Here is a 23,884-nt window from a genome sequence, read left to right as displayed (position 1 = left end):
TCAGCAGAAGGGACTGTTCTGCAGAGTCGCCTCTGGAACCATTGTGGCGTCTTCCTTCCCTAGAGACTACTTACAGGGGCAAACTTTTTTTTTCCGTATTTCAGTTCCCTTTCCTTTAACTCTTGCACCTCTTAGTGGAAATTTCATAGAAACGAAAGAGAGACCAAGAAACACCCCCACCCCCACCAAAAGGGGGCATTTCCAGGTCTGGTGATGGCTATACACCCATTTATCAGCTAATGCTACACAGAGCCCAATGCTCTTGCAGCGTCCTAGTCCCGTGAGTGGCGTTGTTATCTGAAGCATGGGAAAATTCAAACAAATTCATGAAGTTAAAATTGTTTGCTCTTTTTTTTTGTATCTTTAAAGCACTCCCCTCCTCCTTCCCCTCCTCAGCATGTTTCCATACATTCTGCCCTCACATCTCTGCCATGGGTTCTCAGGGAAATGTGTATACTGGAAAATAAGCAGATAATAACGTGTGCCAAACAGAATGTCGGCTTCTACCCTCAAGGCATGGATTTACCGTATTCACCCTCAGTATTAGAAAATAAAAGTGCAGTTTATGTTCAGATAGTACGATTCATACGAAGCAAGGTTTGAAAGTTCCGGACTTATGACCCCTCGAAGGTCTGTCTTGATTAGTGTAAATTCGGACTCTGCTTATCCACTGACTATAAGTAACTTTTTTTTTGTTTTGTTTTGTTTTGAAGTCTTTAGATGACAGATCATGCTGGAGTAGGTGTGCTCTTGCTTGCATAAAAGACAGCTGTGCTATGGAGGGGTTTTTTTTTTGTTGTTTTGTTTTGTTTTTTAAATCTCAAAAGTTAACGTGATTCGAGAGTGGCTCTGCTAAACAAGCTGAAGCACACTGGTCGTGACATTGAAAGAGAAGAAAAACAATTCTGAGAGTCAGCAAGCATCAAGGATCCAGAGTCACTGTGGGAGGCCAGGGGTCAACTCACCCAGTCAGACGTATGTACACCAGCCTGAATCTTCAAAAATCCTACCCCAAGTCTTGGCCTTGCCCCCTCCCCCCACCCCCCAAAACAAAGGAGAAAATACCAAAAGCATTTATTTGCCTGCCCTCCAACAGTCAGAGACGGTTCAGAGTGGCCTCTGCAAGGGGACCAAATGTTGACTTTGATCTTGGGCTACCGTGTGCTTTTTGGAAACAGCGCAGGGAGAGTGTCAGAATATTGACCAAAGAGCAGTGACCTCCTGTGGCCAGCACGCCTCTGCGGTGGCAGATATCCATGTGTCCGTCTGTTTCCTGGGAGCTCTGTCCTTCCGGGGACCATCTCTGCCTGGTTGCCATATGGGGAGCACCTCACAAGGGGCTGGCAAGAGCCTTTTTTGATCTCTTGATCATGCTGGGGTGGAACTCGGTGTGGCGCCGGGCATGCTTGGTGAGGTGGTCACTCCTCATGAATCTCTTCTCACACAGCGGACAGCGGAACTGCTTCTCGCCAGTGTGGGTCCGGTAGTGGCGGGTCAGCTCGTCCGAGCGCGAGAACTTTTTAAGGCAGTCTGGCCACGTGCAGGGGAAGGGCCGTTCACCTAAGAGAAGGAAACCAGGACATAACACTGTTGGAAGGGTATGTCGAAAACATTCTGAAGTCCACCTATAGGGGGACAATCCCTAAGACAGACACACAGGATAAACTGTCATGAGTTTTATGGACTTTGTTATATTTCTCCCTAGCTCCCCCAATCTCCCATCTCAGATGACACGTCTCAAAATCTGGCTACATACTTGTCCCACCTAACCATGGGGTCCATATCTGGATTCAACTAGTCATGAACAGAAAAATATTCGGAAAGGAAAAGGTGTCACGCGTACTGACGTTTTTTACTGTCTCCTTCTGCATGATGGCCGTACACCAGTTACACCGTATTAGAAAGTATTGTAGGCGATGTAGATATTCATTCTATGCAAATACTTGAATTTTTTGATTCTATGTGTGTGCACATGGGTGTGTGTGTCTTGACACTCACATGGAGGTCAGAGGGACAGGTCTGTGGAGCCAGGTCTCTTCCCAGTTTTACAGGGGCTTTGGGATTGAATTCTCTGGTCACCAGGCGTGCAGGGCAAGCCATCTCACCTGTCTACACATTCACATTTTTGTTTAGGACTTTGCACCTGAGAATTCTGGAGTGGAAAGGGGCTTGGTCCCTAAGTTGAGTCGTTAAAGAGGTAATGGGAATTAAATGAGGTCACTTGGGGGGGAGGTAGACCTTCATCCCATGACTGGTGTCCTTGTAAGAGGGGAACAAGACAGGGACAAGGGCAGAGTGAGAAGTAGCTATCCTGAGGGAGACCCTAATGAGTATCCAGACTCCCAGAAACTACTGTTGACTCAGCCAGAGGATGTCTGTGGTTCCTTCTGGCAGCTCTGGCAAGCTAAGCAAAGGGGAAATTGCCGAGAATTCTCTAAACAAAGAAGCTTGGTACTTTGTACCCAATGATCGCTCAGAAGCCTTTTTCCTCCTCCTACCCCTCTCACGCCCCCTCCTCCTTCCAGTTTTATCCTATACAATTGTTGGTTTCATGAGATCTTCGGATCAGGCCAAGACCTTTCCTGGCATTACAGAGACGAAAGGAGGACTGAGAGGCCACCCTCGCTCCCAACAACAGGCATTTCCCTTAGCCCTCCCCAGGACTGCAGCCACTACCTGGGGAGGAAGCCTGGCAGGGCTTGAGGATAGGCTGACTCTTCTGTTGCTGTGAACCGTGCCCTCCTGCAAAACCATCTTCCAAGTCATAGCGTCTCAGGGCCCAGCTGTCACTGCTTACACTAGCACCTCTTCCTCAGATTACATGAGGCCCAAACCTCCATGTTCCTCCCATTAAGTGCAGGGAGAAAGCTAGGGCTACCCATTCACTGTCCCACTGGCTTCTCAGTGTCCCTCAGTGTCCCACACGCTGGCCATCGCACAGTTGAGAAAATGGAGACTTGGAGGGTTAGGTTACGTATTGGAGAACATACGATTAAAAGCAGACCATGAGCTCACTGTCTGCCTAATGTCAAGCCCTAGGCTCCTAGCTGCTCAGCTGTCCTGCCTCTAGTGGGTCAGAAAGACTTAGCCCCCTTCCCGTATCTCTCCTACTTCTGACTGCTTTCCTTGGTTGGAGTCACACTATACTGTCGCACACTTAGAATGCAGCAAAGTTCCGTCTGGAAGACATGCTCCTGTACACACACACACACACACACACACACACACACACACACACACACAAGATGCCACCCAGGGATGGGACTATGTCATCACCCGAGAAGGACACACATACCAGCACAAAACCAGACTGTGCTGGTTAAGACACGGACCTCAGTTGCTCTTGCAAGTAACCTGTCATCACCTCCCTCTGGGACCGCCTGCCTGCCCTTCACACTGTTCCAAGCACAGCCCAAACCAGCCGCTTTGTACACAGGACACACAGGCTCTGGTCTCCACAGAACTCTACAGACACGCCTTTGGTAGGTGTGAGGAGCGATCATGTTCTCACTCCCGTCCCAGGCTTGCTGGAAGCTGGAAAGACACTACTGCAGAGGCTGGGAGGTGTCCAGCTCGATGCATCTGAGTCATCGGAAAGTCACTCTCTCCCCTCTTCACCTGCACCAAGGAGATGCACAAATAATGGCGCCGAGGCAGGCAGCTGTCCAGCAGTGCAGCAATCTGTACATGCCGTGTTCTGTATGCACAGCCTACTCGGTCTTGAGGGAAAGTCTACTGGGCAAAAGCAAGGCTACGTGCAAGCTCCGTGCTAAATCCTCACAGCACGAATGTCCGAGCCAAGCACAGAACGAGGGCAGAGAACCAGGAGTGATACTGCACAGAGAGTTGGGGGTGGAGGCCAGCCAGAAAGCTCTCACTAAACAATCCAACAAAGTCGGGGGCTAAAACACATTATTCCTGCTGAACAAAAAGCTTGCACCCACTTCAGCAGATCTTTGAGCACAAGCTGAAGTCCATATTGTAACAGCTTTCTCTGACTGAACTTATGGCAAGGAAAATATTCTGTGACTTCTGTATTACTTATCATTGCTAAGCATTCAGTGGATGCCCAGTGTCAGTGGGGGATGGGCTCCAAGCCCCTCACCTACACAGGGATACCATAATCTAAAGACTTTCAAAATAAAATTGTATAAACTTGTATATTTTATATTTCCATATATCGTAAGCACATCACATATACTCTAAATGATTCCTAGGTTGTTTAAATAGTTATTACATTTCATTGTTTAGGGACTAATGACAAGGAGAAAAGTCAATACATGTTTAACAGAAACATTCTTCATGAATATTTTTTTATCTGTATTTGATTGAATCAACTGACATGGAACCCACAGGTGTGTAGGGTGTAGGGGTGGGTGTATTCGTCCCTGCGCCAGTGTGTGTGTGTGTGTGTGTGTGTGTGTTTGCTTCCCTTCACCCCAGGGAGAATGGGCATAGAACCTATTATGGGATATATGATGATATGTGAATGACAGACACAAGGTGTCACTGACAAAAGTGATACAAGGTTCACACCTAAGAAAGTGTAAAACACAAAGAAGCCCAGCATGGTGGGCAAACCTGCAACCCTATTCTGAGGAGGCTGAGGCAGGAGGTTTGCCACAAGTGAGATAAGCCTATTTTATATAACAAGATCCTATCTCAAACAAACAAAGCCCCAAAAATCAAAAACAAAACAAAACCAGAGGAGTGGGAGAATGGAAAAATCATGCAGAGAGGAGCTCTAGGCTGAAGGGAACAGAGGCCTTGCCAAGAGACAGGAAGAAGGTGGAGAATTGTGAGCTGTCCTGTCACAGTTCCATTCTGAGGGGAAAACTAAGTCAAGTCCACTCTTTCGACTCAGGGCCAGGGTCAAAGGGCAAATGGCCAGCCTTCTCCATGGCATTCATGGCAAGGGAAGCATCAGTCAGAGTATCTTTAAGCCCAGTCTGCAGTGTTAATGGGAGTTACCTTTCCAGTGGGGGGAAAGCAGGCTCGTGCTGGAGTTAGTTTCTGGCCTTCTCAGGAAAACACAGCCAGAAGCAACAACACAATAAACTGCCTTACTGGAGCAGAGCTGCTGTTAGCCCAAGCTTCTGAATTCTCATTATTTACTTTGCACTCCCGCCCCTAGCAGCACAGGCGAAGCACCTCTTTCCAACAGACCCTCAGAGTATAAAATAAACCTGACCAAAAAAAGCTACTGAGTTTGGCACGGCATGAGGAACAGACTCACTCTGTGGAGACAACCAGGTCTCCGGAATGCTCCCTGGCCTACCGCGGCATGAGACAGGCCCAGCTGTGCCTTCAACTATGGTCACGAGGGGCCCGCATCTGAGAAGACATTTCCCGGCTACTAGCAACTCCTCAGTCCTGATGGACCCGACCTCAATGCCTCTCTGAGGCTTCTGTGTTGAAGGCTTGGTCCTCAGCTAATGGTGCTGTTGAGAGGGGGTGGGTCAGCCAGGAAATGGACCCTCGTGGGGAAGTTAGGCTACCCATAAGATGTCCTTGAAGGGCACATTGGGACCCTGGGCCCTCTTCTCTCCCAGCTTCTCAGCTACTACAAGGCAAACATCCTCCATTATCCCACATTTCCACCATGATGCACTGCCCCACAGACTCAAAGAAAGGAACCCAGGCAAGCAACCATGGGCTGAACCCTCTGAAATCCTAAGCCAAGATAAACATTTTCCTTTCGAAACTGACTATCTCAGGTGTCATGGTGACGAAAAGCTAACTGACACAGTCGGTGACAAATCTAGCTCATTCTTATTGGGAAAGTGCTGAGGTGAATGGAGCTGAGACTCCACACATGACACGAGGCCAGAGTGCTTGGCAGGATCCAATGCAGGATCCCCTGCATCCGCTGAGACAAGGCTGCCACTGAGATCTGAACCCAGAGTCAGAGGCCTTTGCCTTCAATACCTCATTCTCCCTGGTTTTTCTCACCTTTTCTTCCTTAGCCAAAGAGGGCTCAAAGAGATCCAACCTTGTCATGTTAAAGTTCCAAATCCACAATCAAATGCCCTCGATGCTTCTGGCCAATCAAATGCTCTCACTGCTCTGGCCAAAGCCAGAGTGAAGAGCAAATGGGGGGGGGGGCAGCTTTTGTTTCAGAACAGAACTCTTCAAGTGTCAATCAAGAATCGTAGCTTCCGGGTTGGGGATTTAGCTCAGTGGTAGAGCGCTTGCCTAGGAAGTGCAAGGCCCTGGGTTCGGTCCCCAGCTCTGGGAAAAAAAAAAAAAGAAGAAAAGAAAAGAATCGTAGCTTCCTGCAAGGGCGTAAAACCAAGTCCAAAAGTATATGGGAAAAAAGGGACACTTTGATATTGGAAAATATGTTATTGCTTGCATTCTTACAAATGTACATCATAATAGATGCAAAACACTTGATAAAACTTAATATCCATTCCTAATAATGGCTTTCAGGAAAAATAATCACTTAACAAGTTTAAAGTATACAAATCAGAGGGGTTGGGGATTTAGCTCAGTGGTAGAGCGCTTCCCTAGCAAACACAAGGCCCTGGGTTGGTCCCCAGCTCGAAAAAAAAAAAAAAAAAAAAAAAAAAAAAAAAAAAGAATACAAATCAGAAACCTTCCTTCAGCAAGGTCAATGGTAAAATAAAAGTCCAACTCCTTCAGAGACCCTTGCCCCATCATTACAAGAGGTCAGTCTCTTGGGGGCAGTCAGGAGAGGAAATAAGAGTGAATGGAGCCTATGATTTTCAGTTGATACATCTTTCTGACTGAGAAGTCAAGATAACAGGGTTGGGGTGGGGTGGAATTCCCATATAAACTTTTTTAAAGAATTATTTATTTTATGTATATAAGTACACTGTCACTGTCCTCAGACACACCAGAAGAGGGCATCAGATCCCATTACAGATGGTTGTGAGCCACCATGTGGTTGCTGGGAATTGAACTCAGGACCCCTGGGAGAGCAGTCAACGCTCTTAACCGCTGAGCCAACTCTCCACCCCCATCCCATATAAATCTTGAAAGCAGGAGCCAGGTCTTTGTTCTGATCTGATCAGGAGCACTCGGGACAGTCCTAAAAATGAAGGCTCGGGACCTTTACAGCAAAACCCGAGGAATCAAAGAAAACATAATGAAATAGTTCTCGTCTCCTCGGAGGGTAAGGCCTGGTGGTGGAAATACCACGGTTTGGCATAAACACATCTGTGACACTCACACACGCAGTAAGGATTTTTCTTAAACTTGACCCATTTCTGAAGTTCATTTGGAAGAATAAATATGTCTGTCTTGCCTGGAAAACTCTGCAGAACAATAAGTACGAGACTACTTATTAAAATGTATTATTAAAGCTATAATAATTAAAATTGTAAGACACCAGCTCAGCAACAGAGCAGAACTGAAAACAAACCCAAGAAACCACTGGGACGGAGTACACAGTAAAGCGAAGACTCTGTGGAGACTGTGTACATGGGATATTGCAAGTCGGTGACTACATAGATTTTTCATAACAGGAACATCAGGCAAAAAACAATCTGCAATCCTACCCTACACTTTTTACTTAAATGAATTCTAAATGGGCCATCTAGGTAAAAACTAAAGAAAACACAGATCAATGTTTTTGAGCCATGGTGGGATAGAGGACGCACAATTTAAGGATCTTTCTTCTTAGTTCCTTGTCTTTGAGACAGGGTCTCTCTTGGTATAATCTACTCCGGCCTCAAGTTCACTATCCCCCTGCCTCAGATCTATATGACAATGTTTGTATGCAACTTGATACACATTATAAAACGTTATGAAACTTAGTAACTTGAGCCATGAGTTCATGAAATTATGGCATATGATAGATTAAAATCTATCTACAATTAACAACACTTGCAAATCAAATCACAGGGGACCAGCAGGTTGGCCCAGCCAGTAACAGGGCTTGCTATGCACGGCTAGCCACCCAAACTTGGTCTCCAGAACCTCGTAAAAGCCAACTCCTGAGCAGTGTCCTCTGTCCCACTCCCCCACCCACACACACTGCACATACAATACTTATATTAGTAAATTAACAAGATACTACCCAAAAGACTGTAGGCAACTGAAGAAAGTAGGGAATGAGACAGATGGAATTCCCCAGGGAAGAGCACTTCCATGGCCAAATGGTCAGCCCTGAAAACATACATAAAAACATTATACAGACTGAGCAGTTTATATGTAGAAATATACACCGTATGGCATATAAATATATATATATATATATGTGTGTGTGTGTGTGTATATATACATACATATGTATATATACAATTAGAAAAGAGAGGCTGTGAGTTTAAAGGACAGAGGGGAGGGATGCATGAGAGGGCTTGAAGGTAGGAAAGGGGCCAGAGAAATGTTGTAATTATATCAGGATATCAAAAAATTTTAAATTAAAAAATATAGAACAATATCCTGATAGGTAGGCATGTAGATCAGCGATAAAGCACTTGCCTAGTATGTGCAGGCCTTGGTGAGCAACACAAACACACACACACACACTCACACACACAGACACACACACACACACACACACACACACACACACACACACACACACACACACACACACACACACACACACTCACACACACACACTCACACACACACACACACACACACACACCCTGTGTGATAGTAGACAGTAAACAGCTTGCTATGTAAACATGAAGACCTGAGTTTAATCTGTGGCACACATGCTAAAACAAAACAAAACTGAACACCTGGGTATAGTAATTTGCACGTGAAATCCAGCTCTGGTAAAGAGTTGATAAGGGTCCGAAGCTCCTTGGCTAGCAGTCTAGCTGAATTGGTGAGGTCCAGGTTCAATGAGACATAGGCCAATCTCTGTGAGTTCAATGCCAGCGTGGTCTACATAGTGAGTTCCAGGATAGCCAGGGATGTGTAAAAAGACCCCATCTCAAGATAGACAGACAGACAGACGGATGGATGGATGGAGAGAGATGGAGAGAGAGATGGAGGGAGGGAATGGTCAGATGCATTTTATGAGAGAAGAATAAATTTTAATGATAATGTGGAGAGTGACTAGGCTTGGTGAAAACCTATAACCCCGACACCTAGGACGCTGACGTGGGAAGATAGCCATAAATTCAAGGGTTGGACATAATGAGACCCTGTCTCAAAACAACACACACACACAAACAACACACACACACACAATGAAAGAAGGAAATTCAATTTTACAAAGTTTTCAAAATATGTTGACCAACGCACCAATAAGGGAGGGAGGGAAGGAGGGAGGGAGGGAGGGAGGGAGGGAGGAGGGAGGAGGGAGGAGGGAGGAGGAAAAAAAAAAAGGAAGAAGCCCTGGGTGTGGCGTTGCTCGCCTGGTAGAAGAGCGTGCTTTAAAGCCCAGGGTTTGACCTCCAGAACCACTCGTACCAGGTGCACGCTTGTATCTCAGCATTTGGGAGGCAGAGGCAGGAAGTCAGAAATGCAAGTCCATCTTTACAGGGCGACCTAGAGAGCGTGAGGTCAGCAGAGGCAGGAAAGGAGCAGCCATCCCAACTCTCCAGTGTGCTCATGTCCAGATGCCAATAAATACAGATTTGGTGGAGATAGAAGGTTATCTAATATTTAAAAGAACAGTATGGTGACCCATACTCACACCCTTAGCATTTTGTAAGCGACAGCAAGAGGCTTACCAATACAAAGCCATTCTGGTTTACTCAGTAAATTCAAGGCCAGACAGTGTCATGTGAAGACACTGTTTCAAAAACTGGTGTGTTCTTACGTGAGTAAACTTACTGAAAATAACGATGCATTTGAACTTAGGTATTCCACAGATTATCACGGTGGTACACGCCTATAAATCAGCACTTGGGTAGCTGAGACTGGGGGATAGAGGCTGAGGCCAGGCTAGGCTACACAGTGAGACTCTTGTTGATGTGCAGCTTGGTCCTCACTTGGGTTCCCTCACAACTAGAGTGGGGAATGTCTCTGATTCTGTTGGCTGACATTAGACCCCCTTCCTGGGGAACCTGGACTGCTTGGTTGGGTCCCAGTGGGAGAGGCTGGGCTTGGTCCTGCTGAGTCTAGAGGTCCCAGGATAGGAAGGTACCACACACAGAAAGCTCTGCACTTTAAAGCTTACTCTCCCTGGATTTGCTAGCACCTCCAAGACCTTGGGGCGCACATGGCCCCTGATCTTGAATAGCTCTGCTCAATCGTTGGTCATCGCAGGGAAAGTGAAGAAGCTTTAGTATAGACTGAAGAGGGTAGTGGGGGAGAGATTTGTAAGTGTGCGATTGGGATGTAAAGTGAATAAAAGAATTAAATTATGGAAAGAGAAAAAATTTAAATTATAAAATTTTTTAAAAAGAAAAAAAAAAAGAAAAAAAAAAAAAAAAAAGCCAGGTGGAGTCCAAGGCCAGCGTATAGAATGAACTCCAGGACAGCCAGGGAGGGCCAAGGGATGAGACCCCATCTTTTTTTTTTTTTTTTTTTTTTTTTTTGGAGCTGGGGACCGAACCCAGGGCCTTGTGCTTCCCTAGGTAAGCGCTCTGCCACTGAGCTAAATCCCCAACCCCGAGACCCCATCTTAAAACAAAACAAAAACCCACCCAAAGCAAACAATGTGTTCCGGTGGGAGCAGAGATGTGTAGTTTCTATGGAGAAATTAGTGGGTACCGTAGGTGTTGGAGACAAGAAAGAGGAAGTCGCTGTTTCCGACTCAACTCATTAGAAAGTGAAAAACCTTTCAGAATGTACATCTGCCTTCTCACCCATCCCCCATCTCCTTCCCTCCTTTTCAATGACCTAGAAAGGCCCTAACAAGAACAGACAAAAGGCACCCTCCTGCCCCCCTCCTCAGAGGTGTGTTCTGCCCCCGCATCAGCAGAGCTGTCCAACTCCTGCCAGACTTCCTAGGAAGAGGGACAGTCCCAGAACACAGCCTCAATCATAGCCCTTGACGTGGTGGGTCCCACAAAGACCTGCTCACATCCCTGGCTGTCCACTGCCACCTTCCCTCCACTTGTAGTGGATCTGCAGGGCAGAACAAGCACCTCCATCCTCCAGTGTTCTCAAGTACAAATAGCAGAGTTTGTGAATATCCCAGACAGAGTTCCACCCTCTCCTGCATAAGTCGCTTCCATGAGCCCTGAACTCAAAAATCGAGGCACGATAAGCCTCCTGTTCACCGGAAGTATGGCCACACCCAAGCATGTTCTGAAGGAGCGAGGATGCCCGGCAGCCTCTGAAGGGACGATCCCCCCCCCAACGCCCCCCAGCTCCCCTCAGAGTCCCTGCCAGCTCCATCTCTCTTCCGTAGCCTTGGTGGTTTCACTATTCTGTTTGCCGAGTTGCTTTGATGTGAGATGCTGCTGCTGGGTCCCTGTGGGCATCTGTGGGACGCAGCTTGTGCACCAGGGTAGGATCCTAAAAGGAAACGGGTCTGTCCCAGGGCATACTTGATGCCAGCCATTTGGTATCTGTGGGGTAAACCTGCCTGCTACTGCTGTCACGAACCCCCACACTCAAGAGATCTGTGAGAAACACACAGGCCTATTGAACGCCAAGGAAAGATGACAGAGAAGATTCCTGAGCCTTCAGGTACCCAGAACAGTAGGAACTGAGTCTCGTGGCCTCATCTCAGAAATTCTAAAAATCAGTGCAGAAGCAAAATATGAACCTCAAACATTTTTTTTTAAACTCAAGAAAAAGATGCCTCTTGGTACACTTCACTAGAAGGCTTTGTTTAAGTCAGTCACAGTTTGCAGCTGGAAGCACCTCGCATGGAGCTTTCTAACAGAAGCAGCTTAAGGGGCTGGAGCTTTCTAACTGGTCAGGTTTCAGGAGCATCTTAAGGGGCAGCTGATTCGTCCAAAGACACTGGACAACAGTGCATGACCAGTTTAAAACCAAGTTCAAACGCTTGCTTCTGTTTGGTGCACACAAAGATAGAAGATGTAAGAAACCAGCCAAGGCTTGAACTGAAGGAACCTTTCATGCCTGTGGGTGGGGGTGGGGTTGTGCAGTCTTCTCCGTCCTTCTTTGCAAATCAAATACCTTTCCTGGGGCAGGGCAAGGCTCATTCACGGTTAAAGCAGTTAAATGGCCACCTTCATTTCCCCAACTTTCAGTCTCTAAGTAATGGTTTTTTTGCTTTTTTTGTTTTGTTTTGTTTTATGTAGAGTACCAAGCCAGGAGCAGTAGCGCCTGAAATTCCAATACTTGGGAGCATGAGGTAGGAGGGTGGACTTCAAAGTCATCCTCGGTAGCCCAATAAATTTAAGACTAGCCTGGGCTACAAGAAGCCCTGTCACAATAAACAAAAAGCTATGCACCTTAAGCTACTCCCTCTGAATTTGCTAGCACCTCCAAGACCTTGGAGTGCACACGGCCCTTGACCTCTGCTCGGTCATCTTTGTGAAGGTGCAGAAACAACAGAGCTGGGTACAGACTGTACTCGGTTATTTTGCTCTTGTCCTGGGCACGATGCCAGCCACCATCAAGGATGAAGCCCTGTGGTCCATAGTGGGCTGTGGGCCATAAAGGCTTAAATGTATCTTTTCTGCTCGCCATGTTATTTTCAACCTACGAGAGATCTGAATGGGGTTCACAGAACAGTAACAGTGTCTGTGCAGATGTTAGGTCTCTAGGGAGCGCCAGAGCTCTTTCTTTCCTTTTAAAGTCAGACCAGGAAAGTGCTCAGATCTCCCAGCCTCACCAGACCACAAGTGAAACTTATGAAAGCCCAGATTAGGAAGGTCCTACTGGAGTGTCAGCTGAGGGGCTTGACTGCTGTGGCCAAGCAGGACAGGTCTCTATACAGACCTGGGTTTCCTCCCTTCCAAATGGGTTGAGAAAGGACGAGGGGCCACTGGAGGAAAAACAATGTCACGGTGCCCAGAATCTCTCTTCAGCATTAGATGTGGCATAGAGTGGGGTGTGTGACAGATGGTGGAGACCACCGAGCTGCAGGACGGCTTGCCACATGGGTGACCCTTCATGACACTGGAGCAACCTGTGAGCTTGCTATTCCAGATATCACTCAGGGAAAGCAAGCACGGACTCCCAAGTTACCATGGCTGTTTTGAGCTTTACTTCAGAAAGATAATACAATTTAATTCGTTAACAAGCCATTTCTATAATTCCAGCACTTGGGAGGCTGAGGCAGAAGGATCACCACGAGTTTGAGGCCAGTGTGGCTATACAATCGTATCTTAAAAGAGTCACTGAGCCTAAATAGAGCAGTGACTAAGAACTCATACTGCCAAGATAGAGCTTTCCTCCAAGGGCAGAAATGGGGTGGGGCAGGGAACGGGCCCTGGGGCCTTACTAACTCTGCCCACTTTATCAGCTAGCTAGGCTGTGACAGATGAGGACTAAAGGTGACGTGCTGCGCCATCATTTGTCTCCAGCTTCCCCTCTGGGGACTTCACATTGCTGCTATCAGGATATGGCTGTGGGGGCAGAGTCTTACTCCACTGAACCACTCATACCTGCAACAAAGTGAGTCAGAGATTCCCCTGCTTAGTGTTCCAGAAACTGTGAAGCAGCCCTCTCATGTCCCCCACAGGATCTGGACGAGTGGTCCAGGCTGGCCTTGGATGCTCTCGGAATTCACTCCTCCTGCCTGACCCTCCCCAAATGCTTACATTAGAGGCATGCACTTCATGCCTAACTTCATTCTGCTATTGTCTTTGAAACTGGGACGATACAAAAACTACAATGGAGGGCTGGATTGATGGCGCAGAGGTCTTAAGTTCAAATCCCAGCAACCACATGGTGGCTCACAGCCATCTGCTGTAATGAGATCTGATGCCCTCTTCTGGTGTGTCTGAAGACAGCTGCAGTGTACTTATATATAATAAGTAAATAAATCTTTAAAAAAAAAACTACAATGGAATTAAGGCAGCCCGGGAATGTAAGTCACTTTGATGTGCTTTTTTTTCCCCTTAAGCTCTTTCCCGTTTCTTGTGTTTATTATGGTGTTTCTGTTGAGTACTGTGCACACTGAAAGGATTTTGGAATCTCAGTAGGAACCACTACAGATCTCTATTAAATAGCACCCGGGATAAGCGCTCACGGAAACGTGATTCATGTCATCCCCCCAAGCACTGAAATGGATGATACAGAGTGAAGACCCCTGAAGACCACACCCCCTGAAGATCGCACTGCTGCTGATCAAACTTGTCCTGTGTCAAGCATTCGGTCTTGGTTCCCAGATCATCTCCTCGGGAGGGCCTGTGAGTGTGTGAGTACTTGTAAAATATGTTGAAATCATCTGTTCTCTGTCCATTCACTCACGGCCTATCTTTTCAGCTAAGCTCAGGAGAGCAGAGAAAATAAATGCTGCTCTTTGACACATCCTGTTTGCAAGCCTAAGCAGACATCGGTGTTCGATTTGCCTTGTCTGGCCTGTATTTCCTCTACTGGTAAGGCACCATGTTTCCCTTTGCAACCAGTCCCTCTCTGAGCCCACACCTTCAGACCTGAGAGTTTAGATATGATGGAATCTAGTCCTTCCACGGTGACTGTTTGCATAAGGGACACACAACTTAAACTTTGCCATGGCTTTCAGCCTGGGTTGTTTGCCGGAAGTAGTTTTTCAGTGGGGCTTTGCTGAATTGGCAGGAAGTGAGTCTGGTGTTGCTTGGCAGCCATTTTAGTACCATTCAGAGACAGCCTGCTCATGAATGAAGCCAGAGCCAGCAAGAGAGTAGCAAAGCCATAGAGAGAGGGGGCATCCAGCGACACCTGAACCTAGAGCTCTAATCTTTTTTTTTTTTTTTTTTTTTTTTTAAGTTTTGCTAAGCAGCCTAGGATGCCCTCTAACATGTGGCAGTCATCTCATGCCTAAGCCTATCAAGTGTTGGGATTATAGGTGTGAGACACAACGCCCAGCTCCAAGACTGTGTTCTATTAAGCAAGTCCAAGTCTGGACTTTCTTGCTTGCAACCTATTTATGGATCCCAAACCCAGCCCGGATAGATGTAGTGGTGCTGGCTGTAATCTCAGCAGTCTGGAAGCTGAGGCAGAAAGACGGCCTAGACAACAGAGTTTCAGGCTGGCATGAGCTACACAGCCAGACCCTGTCTCAAAAAAACAAGAGCAAACAAACAAAAGGTAAATAGAAAACAGTAATGACAAATTGGGTACTTTTCCTGGTTGGCAGGAAATGGTTCCAAGTGACTCAGTTAGAATGGCTTATTTCTTTTGACTTTCCTCAGACTCATGAAAACCGTCTTCACATCGGAGCTGGGACACATAGAAGACAGCTTAAGATGGTGGCTTTAGAGCCAAACCCAAAGGAGCCATAAGAACAAATACAGAATCTCCTTCACTCAACAGCCCTCACATACAACTTAGACCTAGAAACAGTAGGAATACCCCAGCATAACCTTGGACTAGGTTAACTTCCTAGTCCTATTCCTCCTATCAACAAAGAAAAACAGCACGTTTCTATCTCATGGGAATAATGTTTAAACGAAACGTGTGTAAGCCACTTAACTCAAGACCTGAGACGCACTACAGTTCAGCATGACAGCACTCACTAAAGCCCATGGCTGTCGGCATCTAACACAGCTCTCACTTGCAACAGTTGCTCCGCATCCTCTAATGATCCTGAGTCCACCTAGAATTTTAAACAAAAATTCAAGACTCTCAAGGATGTCTGGGATATATATGTAAATATTTATTTTTAATTGCATCAGGTTAGCAGGCATAATCTTTCAAATGACTCATTTGAACTTGGCCTCATAACTTCATGAATATATAATTATGGAACCCCATTTTACAGATGAGAAGCCTGAGGTTCAGGGAGATAATAGCTTTGCCTGAGTCTTTGTGATGAGAGTTAGGGAATCAGGGTTAGGGTAGGCCTGTGCAGAGTATGCTTAAGGCCCATGGTACCCCTGTCTCCATGCTGAAGGTGAAGACTCTTCTGGAAGCTCCTTACCTTAGATATAGTTCCTAAGAAGTCCTAAGAAGAGGATGGGCCAGGGCCTCCTCTTCACTAACTGCAATCTTAGCAGAGCTGATCCCCTGGAAAAGGCAAATGGTGAAGTTCCCCCACCTCTCTCCCGTATCTCTGAGCCACAATAATCTGTCTAAGGCCTTTCATTTTACCCTGTCTAGCGTCTGGGCTGGAGAAATGGCTCAGTGGTTAGCACTTACAGCTTTTCCAGAGGACCTGAGTTCCATTCCCAGCATCCACGTCAAGTGGCTTGCAACAAGCCATGTAACTCCCTCTCCAAAGGATCACACACGCCTGGCCTCTGTCGGTACCGGCACTTCATGTGCACATACACACAAGCAGACACACACCTTCACATGATTAAAAACAAAAAAAATAAAATGCCTGTCATCCCCAGGTTAGCCACATCCCCATGCCTACCCAGTGGCCCCAACTCTCAGAGGCATTCATTCATTTCCACTCAGAGGGAGGTTCCAAAACCTGTCAGAACTTCACAGAACACACAACAATTCGCTGTCTGCATTTCAAAATCCAGTCATTAATTTTGTATGGTATAAGCTCCCACCGTGTCATCTATTTAAACAATGTCTTCACTTTTTTCAAAGGACTCAATCTGGTCAGTCAGGGACGAATCCCATTCTCCTGTTCAGAGTCACAGATCATTCTCGATCACGTTTTAAAAATAGTGCTACTGGCACTCACAGGGGCCAGGTTCCATCCCCCCCCAATTCCAGAAAATACATTCATTCATTTAAAGACCCAGCAGCTCTGGCCTAGGACGACGAGGTGGGAACCTTTAGATTCCAGGGTCAGATTCTCAATTCTTACCGCAAGCTTCCAGAGTCCAGTGCGCCTGGAAAAAGTGGGTAGCCGAGGCAAAAGGGGCCTTGAAGACACACCTCACACACGTATGTGTTTAGGAACAAGAAGAAACCAATGTCCAGAAAGACCCAAGAAATTAAAAAAAAAAAAAGTTCCTCCCAACGCTGGTGGGGGACTCCATTCTCCCAATATCACTACACTTACTGAGAAGCTACTTGACGCCAAGACAAGACAAATACTAACTTGTGGCCTTCCAGGAAGGGGAAGCAAGAACACTCCCTCTCTCCCTCTCTCCCTCCCCCTCCCCCCCTCTCTGAGCTTAGCTGGAGCTGCTACAGGAAGTGAAGTTGACTGGGAACAAAAGGGAAGAGGCTGGGCCACACGGCCAAGCCCCTTTCCCTGATTAATTCCTCCAAGCAGCATTTCAGACACAGATTTAAAACAACAATATAAATAAAACCTTGTTAATCACAGATTCAAAGCCTCAGGAGCTCACGAGGGAGGGAGAACTGAGCACTCACAGAAGCAAGCTGAAAGCCACAGGCTTTAACATCTACTGAAAACTACAGGCACTAGAAGATTCCAGAGGCTGAGTCACGTGCTAGTGAAGGCTAGAGGGCTTCCGCATGCAGGCGATGGGCCTCCAAATCTCCTAAAGTTCCTCCAAATGCTTCCGCAGAACAAGCCCACCTCAGGGTGGGCACAGGCTTTTATAGACAAAGTGATGGACGGTATGACCTTTCAAGGTCACTTCCAACCTCCAAGGTCTATTCTCTTTAGGCCAACAACTACCACCATCAAGTGCGCTAGGCTCGGGCCTGTGACTAACTTCCAACAAAAAGTGGGGCGGACTGGGAGCCAGGATTACCCAAGACCACTGCTGGGAGGATCTCTCTTTCCCTTTTTAACATCTGTGGGTTCTTTTTTTCTCCCCCTTTTGCGTGTGTTGCATAGAAACAGAAAGTGCCTTTGTACCAATTACTAGGCATTAATTTACGCTCCTCCGTGGGCGCTGGGCTTTCTGAAGAAACACTAAGGCAGGGTAGGAGGGTGGTGTGGGGGAGGTTTCTAGCTGTAAGCTAGCTCCCCCCAACCCTGAGAATAGATACGGCAAGAAAGAGAGAAAATAAAAACCAGATTAAGACACACAACAAGCCTGGGTGTTGTTTTTCAATATCAACAATGCTAATGATCGGAAGGCATCCAGGAGCCAAGCTGATGGGCTGGGAAGCAGGCTCCAAGCAGAGCTAGAGTCCTGTGGTTTTAGGGCCTGCTGAAAGAGCACGGGAAATCATCTGTCTCTCCTCTCAATGAACTTATTAGGGAAGATCGTTGTCAACCACTTTCCCAGTAGGTCCTACGATGTTTCTCCCTGGGAAGTTCACTTAGGGAGTTTCCCACAGATGCTGCAGAATGGCTGACTGGTTCTTGGGATAAGCATCAACCATGGAGACAGAAATGGGGTCCAAGAGTCCACTTCCCTGCCATTATAGCACTGTGTCTGAAGGCAACCAACCTCCAGAGGGCTCTGCTTCCTCCAGTGCCTCCCTCCTCCAACTCACACCCACACTCCTCTGAGAGGGAAACAACAACCGGTGCTTTGTAATTGTAGCCCATTTGCATTTCGTGCTGTGGAGCGGGGATCCTAGCCAGCTTCGGAAGCTCCCAAGGCCACCCTGCTTTTGCCAGTGCTGGGGCAGAGAGGTGGGGCAACTAAGAGATGAAGAAGGTCTCCTTCACTCAATGGGTCCTTCTCTTCCAGACTAGGAAGAAACAAGAGCCACCAGGGTGGGTCTCCATCCCGAAGGGAGATTTCTGCTAGGCCAAATAACCCAAGGACTCAAGAAAAGTAGGCCTCGTCCACAATTCACAGGCAAACCCACAAGAACCCAACAAACTCAGGAACCTATCTCCTGAACTGGAAGCCACTATCTGGCTCTGCACCCAACCTCTCTACAATCCATTGATCTTTCTCCACACAGGGCACTTGAAAATGGGAGGTCCTGAGTTCAAATCCCAGCAACCACATAGTGGCTCACAACCATCTGTAATGAGATCAGATGCTCTCTTCTGGTGTGTCTGAAGACAGCTACAGTGTACTTATATATAATAAATGAATAAATCTTTAAAAGGGGAGGGGGTACTGAAGAGTTGGCTCAGCTCAGAGGTTAAAAGCACTGACTGCTCTTCCAGGGGTCCTGAGTTCAATTCCCAGCAACCACATGGTGGCTCACAACCATCTGTAATGAGATCTGGTGCCCTCTTCTGGTGTGTCTCAATACTACTATATACGTACTCACATACGCATTGAGGTGGGTGGGTGGGTTAATATCATCCCCAGGTGGGCAAAAATGGGTTCTTTGAAAGATGAAAACAATCCTAGGTATGTATGTATTAGGATGACTTGTGGCATTCTAAAGGAGCACAGTCCCTAAATAGCTCTAGAATTCATGCTCTCGGTGTTAAGACACCATAGGGTATAGGGTGGGCTTTGTTAGAAAAACATCTCAAGTCTCCTTAGGGGACACAGAATGGGAAAATAGTGGAGAAATAGTTCCATAGGTAAGTCGCCCCTCCCCACTCAGTCGGGTTTAGATGGAAACACATCTGGAAGGATGGGGTTTATGAAATCTGTCCCATTAACACTGTGGCAAAGGGTACACTTCCATAAGGACCAGGTGACAACACTTCAGTCACTAAGGCCTCAAAGTCTACAGGCCTCGGGGTCACACAGCCAGAGCTGGCTCTGGCCCAGAAATCTAGACTCCCTGGGCTTTTTGTTTGGGTGGTAAGAATTGAACCCAGGGCCTTGGGCATCCTAAGCCACTGAGCATCTGTAGCCCCCGTAAGTGGCTTCATATCACACTTCTTTGAGACAGGGTCTCACTATATAACCCTGGTTGGCCTGTAGCTTGTTAAGTAGATCAGGCTGGCCTTGAACTCAGATAGATCCATCAGCTTTTGCTTCCCGAGTACTAGGATTAAAGGCATGTGCTACCACATGGGCCACGTCAAATGTCTAATAACACTAGACTCTTCTCGAACAAACAGTGACTCCAAAGCCACAGAGAATAGTGAAAAAAGCTGTACACCTTGGAAGGTGACTTGTCCACCCAATTTAGAGTTGCCAGTATGGACAGCCCTGGGGTGGGGGGGCAGCAGAGGCAAAGAGTCTATTCATTCCAAAACTGAAGGACGCTATGCCACTCCCTTCTGCCAGACACCGAGAATCCAAGGAAAAAGTGTAAGTCCGGTGTGCATGCCTGTAACCTCAGCACTTAGTGGGTGGGGAGAGCATCTCAAATTCAAGTTCAGCTTAGCTATACAGCAAGGCACTGTCTCCAAAAAAGCAAAAATAAAAATTAATAAACGATTTCCACCTGATAAAGAGTGGTCCAAACCAATTGTTCCTAGGCAAGAATCCGGGCCCCGTTATTTGTCAGATCTTTCCAGAGACGCTAGACATCTGGACTTATGCCAGAATCCTGATTTTTAGATGCTGGTAACTAATGAAATTTTTATAAACTCTGTGCTGTCCACAGCAAACATCTGCAAAGCAAATTCTGCAGCAGGACTCCAGTTTGCAAGCCCCCAAATTACAAAGGCCTGCTGTAGGGTCTCAGGAAAGTAAGAGAGGTAAAGCCAGTTCAGTCACCTCCACTATATCCTTCCCCAGGATATCATGGAAGGAGCTCCAAGAAGAAAAAAAAAAAAAAGAAATGATTCAACTTCCAAAGCTGTGGGTTTATGGAAGCAGAGCTGTACAAGACTCTATAAGGAAGTGAGCAAACAGGAGGGATTCTCGAGGGACTGTGTGGAGCAGTACTGAGCACGGGGGTGTGGCAGGGACTTCGGCTCTTAAGATTTTCACAGAATGCAGAGGATCCAAGGCGTCTCCAAGCACCTTCTGGATTGAAGAACCCGCAGAGAGAAAATCAGGAAGCTGCTTGCCCCACCCATGATCTAACCTGAAGCTGAGAAGCACCAGAAACTCAACCTGGCATGTACCTCTCCTCACCGAGACACTTTGGACCTTATCTGTAGAGGCTGGCATTTTGTCCACACTAGCAGTCCTCAGTCCCATACCCCTATTTCCCAACCCCCAACATAAACAAGACCCCCTGAAATCACCACACCACTAGAGCCAAAGGAATGACTAGCATTTTAAAATGGGAAGAACATCTACTTCATTTCGTTTCCACTGGGATCCGTGTGAAAGGTTCTCCTGAAAAGCAGCCGAGCTGAAGGGCCTTATGGAGAATTAGAGAGCAGCACGCATGCACGCACACACGAGCAGCCATTTCTATAAATGCCCGAGAAAAGCACTCAGCCGAAATGGCCCAGAATGCTGGGTCTCCTCTGCTGAGCCACAGTGGGCACTGTGGGCCTCCCCACCTGCACCGTTAACTGGGCAGCCCTCCTGAAGGAGAAAATGCCTTTGCTCAAGGTGGCAGTGGGTGTCCATGTGAGTCACTGAACCCTGGGAACATGGCTGACATGGACAGGCCCGCCCAACAGCTGAGGAAGAGTAACACACTGAGTTAATAGACCACTGTTCACCTCCCAGAGCCCTACTAAAGGTCACACCCCCCACTGAGGGTACAGGCCTAACTGTTTTATAGATTCAAACTTACGAAGGTGCTGTTTCACATGGCAACCTAGACATGGACTCCAAACAACACCTATTTTCATTATCACTGGGAAATTTAGATTTATTCTGGCCCAGGCAGAGACTCACTTACCAAAGGAGGATGTGTGTGTGTGTGTGTGTATGAGAGGTGGTTACATTGTCTTTTCTAAAGCAAACAAAACCGAAAATCCCAACGAGTATCATTTTGAAACCAAAGGTTCAGGACCTCTTCTACAAAATAACAAACCCTCATACCAAAACCCTCAACACCTTTGTACACAATGCCAACAACCTCTGAAACCTGCTGTCTCAGGACAGGGAAAGGCCTGCTGCCAGATCATAACAAACGACCCTTCCCTAGCTGATCACTTTCCATATGGGTGCTTCCCACCTTTTCCCACGCATGTTTTAAGAACTACATGAGCTCACTGACAGGGTCCTACTAACGCCCCTGAAGCCCATCCCATACAGCAGATGGCTTTACAGCCACATTGGTGTGCCGCTTGGCCTACAGCTAACAGAAACGCCCCCACATTCATCCCAGAGGCCTTGAACTCCAGTAAAGACCACACCTCTTTCCTTAGGCCTCAGGCGTGAGACCAAATAAGTCACATTGGAACAGATCAGCCCTGAGTCACGTTCCTTAGGAAAGCTAACTAGTCAAGAAGTTAAGCCACCATCCATCCCTTCATCAGTCTCCCCTGCAGCCTGAAGCAGTTTTATTTTAAACCTCTCAGGGGACTCTTAGCCAAATTTAAAACCACCTTGGCAAGCCCTGAAAAGTAGCCGCCATCCAACTAAATGAGTCCTTAGTCATTCCTAAAAGGATTCACGCAGGGTGAGGCTTTCCCCCCAACCCCCAACCCCATGCCGACCCCTCCGCAGCAACCCCACCAGGGAATGGAATAAATGCTACGCCATCTGACTGCCCCGCCGCCAGCGTCTCCCCAGGTGGGGCGGCCCCGCTGCAGCGGGGTATGGAGTCCCGGGGGCGGGGCGGGTAAGGGAGGGGCGGGCCGGCTCCAGGCCGAGCCACGCAAGCCACTAGCTCAGCGAGGCACTTGGGGGGGGGGGAGGGGTTCAGGTACCTCCTAAAGGTTGGGGTCAAGTAAGGAGAGAGTGCAAGAGTTAAACAGCATCGTCTCCAAAATGTTTGCAGCCTCTAGGCCGAGTGCGGTGTCCTGGGCGCCCAGGAATGCTGGCTGGCCAAAGGTTAGCTAAGCCCGAAGCGGGGGGAGAGGCGACGCCGCTAACCTGTATGCACTCTGTAATGGGCTTTAAGATGGGAGGATTTTCCATAGACTTTCCCACAGCCACTGTAGGGGCACTTGTGCCTCTTTTCGGAGGCGTGTTTCCCCTTCGAAGCCACTCCAGAGTGGAGGAGGGAGAGCGGGCTGGGCGCGCTGCCAGAATCCTGTCTCTCCTCCGGGCTGTGGGAAGGACTCGACCCAGATTCGGTGGTCACGTCGCTGTCGGATCCTATATCCTCATCGGGACTCTCCAGACTGTCGCTGCACACCGAGGGGGTCTGGATGGGTCGGTATTTGTTCAGGTCCAACAAGCTCTTGGCGATGGTGACCAGTGTGCAATAATCCTTCCAGGTGTCCCCCGGGTCACCGTGTTCCTTGGTCACCTCGCGCTCAGGTAGTCGCAGTCGCTCGGCGTCCGGAGCGCCCCCGTGCTCCGGCACGGCGGCGCGGTTGGAGATGGAAACCAGACACTGGGCAGCCACGAAGTCCATGTAGGCGGCCGCGGACATGGTGCGGGCGACGGCAGCCCGGGCGGTGCGGCCAAACTTGACGGTGGCTGCGGAGCTTCGGCTAGCCCTGCCCTGGTCTCGGACGACGAGCGCGGTGCGGCGCGGCCGAGGGGGCGGGGGCGCGGGAGCTTGCGACTCGCGGGAGCGCCGAGGCGACCTCAGCCCCTCATCTTTACGTAACCGGCAGCGCCTCCGCACGCAGCAGCCGCGGCCGGCTCCGCCGCTGTCGCCGCCGCCCTGCCCGGCGCCCCGCGCGATCCCACGATGGGCGCGCCCTCCTCCTGAGCCGGTTCCTTGGAGAGATGCCACACGTGGCGGTCGCAAGTTTATTCGACTGCAAACGTGTCCGAGTCACGGGGAAAGCCAACTGCTAGCCAGGCGCACGCCTCGACCGCCTCTCCGCCGAGCTGACGCCCTGAGGCATCAGCCGAGTACGCGGACGAGGGGGGCCGGGGCTGAGTGGGGCGCCGCGCCTACAAGACACTTCTTCCCGCGTCCGCCGACGGCCGCCGAGCCCCTGGTCCTGCCGCGCCGCGCCGCTCCGGCATTCTCCAGCTCAGTAACAATTTCGCAGAATCCCATCACGTCACAATCCAGGCCCCCTCCAATTGGCCAGTGGGGAGGGTGATTCAACTCTGTTTACTTTCTCCCCCTGCCAGTCAGAAGGGCCCTTCGGTGGAGAGGTGCGTCTAGAACTACGGCGCGCGGCCAATCCGACCGTTCCGTTCCGCCGCCG

The 23,884-nt window shown here is 48.3% G+C and overlaps 1 protein-coding gene across 1 annotated transcript; it reads right to left on the bottom strand.

The window, feature by feature from the left end:
* Positions 1-348: 348 nt before the first annotated feature.
* Positions 349-23,658, bottom strand: Klf9 (Kruppel like factor 9). Its single transcript, XM_032891720.1, has 2 exons — positions 22,644-23,658; positions 349-1,560 (listed from the first exon to the last, which is right to left on the bottom strand). Exons 1-2 carry the CDS (start codon positions 23,146-23,148, stop codon positions 1,331-1,333), a joined length of 735 nt encoding a protein of 244 aa, XP_032747611.1. The 5' UTR covers positions 23,149-23,658; the 3' UTR covers positions 349-1,330.
* Between the last annotated feature and the right edge of the window lie 226 nt (positions 23,659-23,884).

This window comes from Rattus rattus, chromosome 2 (genome assembly GCF_011064425.1).
Source record: "Rattus rattus isolate New Zealand chromosome 2, Rrattus_CSIRO_v1, whole genome shotgun sequence".
Taxonomy (NCBI): Eukaryota; Metazoa; Chordata; class Mammalia; order Rodentia; family Muridae; genus Rattus; species Rattus rattus.
This window is presented reverse-complemented; position numbering and strand designations above follow the sequence as displayed.